The sequence below is a fragment of the Hipposideros armiger genome, unplaced genomic scaffold, assembly GCF_001890085.2.
Source record: "Hipposideros armiger isolate ML-2016 unplaced genomic scaffold, ASM189008v1 scaffold_4, whole genome shotgun sequence".
Taxonomy (NCBI): domain Eukaryota; kingdom Metazoa; phylum Chordata; class Mammalia; order Chiroptera; family Hipposideridae; genus Hipposideros; species Hipposideros armiger.
In genome coordinates, this window is record NW_017731354.1 from 9,403,066 (window position 1) to 9,409,081 (window position 6,016).

The 6,016-nt window shown below is 48.3% G+C and overlaps 1 protein-coding gene across 1 annotated transcript in view; it reads left to right on the forward strand.

The window, feature by feature from the left end:
- Positions 1–268: 268 nt before the first annotated feature.
- MMP2 (matrix metallopeptidase 2) overlaps positions 269–6,016 on the forward strand; it is a gene marked incomplete at its 3' end in the record, with an annotated part of 24,909 nt that continues 19,161 nt past the window's right edge. Inside the window, exon 1 of the mRNA XM_019644298.1 lies at positions 269–763. Within this exon, the coding sequence (XP_019499843.1) occupies positions 608–763 (156 nt within the window). The remainder of the gene's footprint in view (positions 764–6,016) is intronic.

Here is a 6,016-nt window from a genome sequence, read left to right on the forward strand (position 1 = left end):
TTCCAAGAACTGCTGCTCTCCAGCGTCATGAGTCTACAGTGGTCGCGGCAGATGTTTCCCCGCGGGGGGGTCTCTTAGGCTTTGTGCCCGGATTGGTGTGTAGGGGTAAAAAGGTCGCGCGCTGATGCTGCACGCAGAGGCCTGCGAGCAGCAGGCAGCCGGGAAAAGAGGCGGAGAAAGGAAAAGAGGATAAAAGAGGAGGGCTAATGGGGGAGTGGTGCCGAAAGAGGCGGGCCTGAGCGCGCCCCCTCCCCCCCCACCTCCCTACATTGCCAGCTCCCTCCCAGCCCAGCCGGCCACATCTGGCGGCTGCCCTCCCTTGTTTCCGCTGCATCCAGACTTCCTCCGGCAGTGGCTGGAGGCTGCGCATCTGGGGCTTTAAACATACAAAGGGACTCTAAGGACCGGCAAGCACAGGCGGTGGTGGCACGGGCTGGGGCGCGGGGGCCGGACCATGCGCGGCTGAGCGGGGCAAAGCAGAGGCCACCGAGTCTAGTGGTCCCTTGGAGCGCAGCGCTGAGTGGCGGAGCAAGCGCCAGCCAGGAGGCGAGTCGGCCACCCGCGCCGAGCCAGTGACCCCTGGGCAGCGTGCGGGCCCGGGAGCGCTATGACCGATGCGCGAGTGGCCCGGGGCGCGCTCGCCGGCCCCCTACGGGCGCTTTGCGTCCTGGGCTGCCTGTTGGGCCGGGCTGCCACCCGGCCGTCTCCCATCATAAAGTTCCCCGGAGATGTCGCCCCCAAAACGGACAAAGAGTTGGCTGTGGTGAGTTGCTCCGCGGGCCTCAACGAGACAAGTTTACACAAACTTAGGAGGCAGAGGATGGGGGTCTCTCAGCCATACCGCCTTCCTGCCCCTGGGGGCACACAGCGTGGGGGAGGGGCCTCAGTAAACAGCTTGGTGGGGTGGGGGGTGGGAGGAAAGTCGGCCAGCTGAAGGCGGGATCTGTTTTGGAAACCATGGGGGAGCTTTGGTAAGTGGAGAAGGTCTTTGATAAACAACTTGGCAACTTTCAGGACACAGCAGGGAGGAGAGAAACCCTCGGGAAGGGAAGGAGGTGCTTTGGCAAACAGCTGGAAAGAGCCCCTCTTGTAAATAACGGGGACATTGTATAGTATCTGGGGGACTTGGCAAGGGGGGCGGCTTGGTAAACAACTTTTGGACACATCTGTGGGGTTGGCTAACGAGGCCCTTGGCAAGCGTCTTGGCAGGCCTTTGGCAAAAGGCCTAAAGGGGGTCCCTTTTGTAAACAGTGGGGGATCTTTTTAAACCCCTGCAGCACTTTGGGATACAATTTGGGTAAACTCTTGCACACATTAAGTTGGGAGTTCNTTCTGGAATGCTGAAAAAGGCACTACATAAATCGATCATTGAAAAACACTGGCAGTACACAGGAATAACTGATAATAGGGTATGTTGATTTGGAACCACAGGATATCTATTTATAGCTCTGAGATCCTATACAAATCTCTGTCATTTCCCACTGAGTTTCTTTACTAGAAGGATGGGAGACTTACAGGAGCTCATGCATGGAATTATAAGGCCCCTTTTTATGTAATCTTGTAGAATGGGCTTAATGCCAGCTAGTGCATCGGGTCTTAAAAGATATTGGTGAATATTAGGTAGAGGCAAAGTGTTGTCAATAGTTATTTTAAATAGGAGTGGCTTAGCCTTGCCAATATCTGTACCGGAAAAGGCCCAGAGTTGCATTGGAACGTCCTGCAACAAACGTTCAGTCAGCCTCAAGATCTAGCTTCCTCTTGTGGAGGTTCCTTTAAAATCTTTATTTTCTCAGTTGGTTCAGTATCTGATTCATTTAGTTCTTAATCCATTTCACCCTTTTGGGAGAAGGATATGTGGGTGTCATCGGTTTCAAGAAATTCTCACCCTATCAGATGACTTGGGGCAGATGTGACTAGTAAAAAAATATATACATATGTTAAGAATAATATTACCAAGTTGGAAGGGAACAGGTTCTGATTTAAAAACAGACATTGGTTGATCAGGTGTCCCTACCATTTGTACAGAGCCTTAGTCCAAGGGCAAGGACAACTTAGCTGGGTAGGACTCAGAATAGATAAAGTAGCCCCAGTATCTACAAGGGCCTTCGTAATTTCCCCTTTTATGGTAATTTCAGTTTCTCCTAAGTATTAGTGAAAAGAGGGGGAAATGTTCTCTCATAGTCCTTGGAGCAGCCCAACGCTCTTTCTTTTTTCTTTTCTAGATGCCATTCCAGTTTTCTGCAATCCTTCTTAAGGCGACCTGACTTTTTATAAGAGACTTTTCTCTCCCTTTGTCTAAGAGGCCTAGGGAGAGGTCTGACCTGACTGCTTAATTGCTGGAGCTGTAAGTTCATGATTTTTTCAGCTTTGTCTTTTCCTACCTTTTGAATAGTTTTAGATAGTTGATCAGCAGAATTGCCAATTCATCAGTACACAGTGTCGGCCAGTTTAATTTTTGCTGCTTAATCAGAGTTACAAGCTCCTCATCTAGTCCTTCCAAAAGGCCGAAATTAGTAGGAGATCATTTTGATGATCCTTAAAACTGTCTGGAGACAGACCTGAGTATTGTTTGAAAGTTTCTCTGGAATGTTCAAGGAAACCAGGCGCTGCTTCATCAGGTTCTCTGTTACATTGCTGGATCCTAGCCTCACCCATTTCCTGGGGAAAAACATCTCAGAGATGGCTCGACAAAGCCAGTGGGCTAATTCTCCGCATTTTTCCTGGTCTCTCTCAGTTTTAAAAAGTCCTGCATAGGAGCTTCCCAGCGAACCTTATTTATCCATTCTGTTGCTTTCCTCTCAGAAACCAGTAGGTGTATTAATCAGAATAGCCAGGATCACATGTTCTAACAGTTAAATCAAATTCCTGTGCAAACTCATAGGATCCCGGAGAGTGAGGGAAATATTACGGTAGATTCCTTAATTCTGTTCTAGTCCAAGGAATGTATACAATCACTGGTTCCCCTCTGCCTGGCTTTTCTCCAAAGGGAGTTGCCAGAATTTCTGTTGCTTTTTTTGTTTTTTTTTCCTAGCCTATCATGGTCTGGTTTTCTAGTCTGAGTGTTCCCTAGGTGAGTAGGGAGCTGCGGTGGAGGAGGGTAGGCGAGAGAAAGAAGGGGAAGGAGGAAAGTAAAGTTTAGACAACGAAGTAAAGGGGTACAGAGGAGCAGTTGGAGAAGAGGGAAAATGGGGGAGTTGGCATTGAGCAACTTCAGGAACTTTCCTTAATTCAGACACAGTCTCTAAAGTATTCTTATTAACTTCATGGAGAGAAGATAGTTTTTCTGTGTTCTGTTTCAGGGGCTTTTATTTGCCAGTTGAGGTAAGCCTCCCATTCGTTCTGTTTGATTTTAAAGATGGCCTTTTTTCCCATATGATGCGTGCAAAAAAAAAAATTTAGGTGTAAAAAAACTCCATTTCAGTCATTTAAGTTGATATCACTTCTAGTTAAATCTTCCCATCGCTGTAAGCACTTGCAGGTAGAGGTTCTTTATGGACTGTACATCTGCAGAAATAGTAATGGGGGCTGGAGGCTGGGGGCTTGTCATCTTGGGAGGCATGATGTCCCAAGTTAATTTTAGTTTTCTTCTGAGGACTGCAAAGCCTGAACAAATTTCTAGGGATATTGTGTAGTGGGTTGAAGTGTACTGCTTATGAGCTCCAAGGGGCTGTCACCTCCCGAGCCACTCCAAACCTCGCCTTCTTTCCCCACCTGTCTAATAAAACCATGAGAACTCAGAGCGCTAGGTAATGAGCTTTTACATGCATGTCCCAGGGCAAGTCAATTAGTTAATTACAGTTGTGTTGGAATTTCCTATGGGGCCCTGCTCAGTTTGAGGAGTACACTCAAACACCTCCACATTGATTCTTAGTCACCTAAGGATACCCAAAATTTGAGCTGGAGGGAGTAAATGCCCCTTATCTTTGGAGCTGAACAAGTTCAGACTCTCATTTGTCCAGCAAAAGGATTTTGTTCAGACTCACAGTTAATAAATTCAATTTGGAAAGCCGAATGGAAAAACAAGCACCCAATTTTTTTCCCCCTGTCCCTGAGTTATCTCAACCCTTGTCCTTAGCCTGGGTTATTTCAATCCTTAACCTTTAGTGCCACCTCAAAGATTTTCTTTTTTAAGATCAGTTCAAATAAAGTTAGGGCCTCTTACCTTAAAATAGGGAGGTTTGAAATAGGGAGGTGAGAAAAAAATCACCCACGGTCACCTGCTACAAAGTGGAGGAGCCCGTGGGGCACAATGGGCCGCTGCTGGGATCTAGCACCAGATTGGGGTCCACAGACTGCTCCTGGGTGGGCTTCTCTGGAATCCTGCCAACTGCACCAAGTGACTGTCAACCAAAGAACACCCAGCCTAAAACAAAGTCTTATAAGTTTATTTGCGCCAAACTGATGACAATTGTCGAGAAGCAAAATCTCAACGGATTGAGAAAATGCTCCAGAGAGTGGCAGTTTTGCAGCTTCTTTTACACATTAGAATCAAAGGAGAAGACATAAGGAGGGTTACGTGAAATCCATTAGTGGGAGATTAAGGAGGCGGGAGAAAGCAAAGCGGGGAAATCTCTGGGATTCAACAAAAAGTAAAACAGAGAGACACACACTTCTCTTACATCGGTGGGTGCAGGCTAGTTAATAATTACCATTTAGGGCCCACGGAGATGGTATTCGGGGGAACAAGATAACGATGAACAGTTCTGTGGTCTCTGCTCTGGTGCCTGCGGTTGTCCCCTGAGGGGTCTGGCAAATGAGATGACACTGACATTTCAAAGGTATGTTATCTTACAGGCAAAAAGACAACCGACAGGCTCACTTAAGCCAAAGGTTGACCTTTGTCAAGGAAGCTACAGGCCTAGGATGTGACTACCCAACATGACCTGCTTTCAGTTAGGAATTTTGAGGTTCAGACCATCCTATGTGGTTACTTTTGGTCTCTGAGTTTGTAGGGTCCACCATTCAGGCCTTCCCTGAGCTTGTCAAGTTTAGTACATGGCCCCTTATTCATCCACAGGGGCAAGTGATGTAAGTGAGCAAAACTAAGCTGAGTGAGTCACATGCAAGGCAATAGAGAATGGTGGGGACTGTGGCAAACCAAAATGCATGCCTCATCTAAAGGGAATAGCAGCTATTTAGCTTCAACTAATTGTTGCCATGTGGAAATTGGATTGCCAGACAGAGCTTTGGGAATTTTTAAAAGAAAAGCAAAAAGGCAGATTTTGCATGAAGTTTCCCAAGTTTCAAAATGCTGTTCAGGCTGGATTCAGCCCACAGGCCACGAGTTTGCAATCTCTGCTTTAGTGAGACAACTTTTTCCATTTTCACTCCCAGCTCTGGCCTCTCCAACTTGGCTCTCTGACTCTCCACAGGCCATGGACCTGGGCCAAGAGGGGCCCAGACAGGAGGCAACCCCTCTCCCCACTGACCTCAGACTCACCCTCCCCCAAACAGCCAAGTCTTCTCCCTGGGTCAGGCTGATGGGCCGGGCTCCCCTTGCAGGGCAAAGTCCCTCCCAAGGGGCTCCTTTCAGACTGACCTCTGGCAGGGCAGCAGCACATGCCTGCCAGGCAAGCCTGTACTTGTCTTAAGCCCACTGAGATCCAAGCTGCAGAGGCTTTTTCTGTTCTTAAGATAAAGACCAGACTCATCATCATGACCCCCAAGGCCCTCACAGGCAGATGGTTGCTGACCCTTTCAACCCATGACTTTCCTCCTCAAGTTGGACCCTGCTGACTGCCAGGCCCATCTCATCACCCTGCCCCCTACCTTTTGCAGATAAAGGGATCTTCCGTCTCCAGTGCACCGTGCTGTCTTTCACCTCTGGACCTTTGGATATGTTGCCCTAGACTGTGCCTGAAACATCCCTCTCATCCCCACCTGAGAATCCTATGTTTTGTAGCTCTTCAGGTCTCAGCTCAGAAGTCACTTCTTCCAGGAAGCCTTCCCTGACCATCTGTACTGTCAATAGTTTGGAGGCTGAGGTCAGGTGATCCCAGGGCCTGCTGGAGTTCCC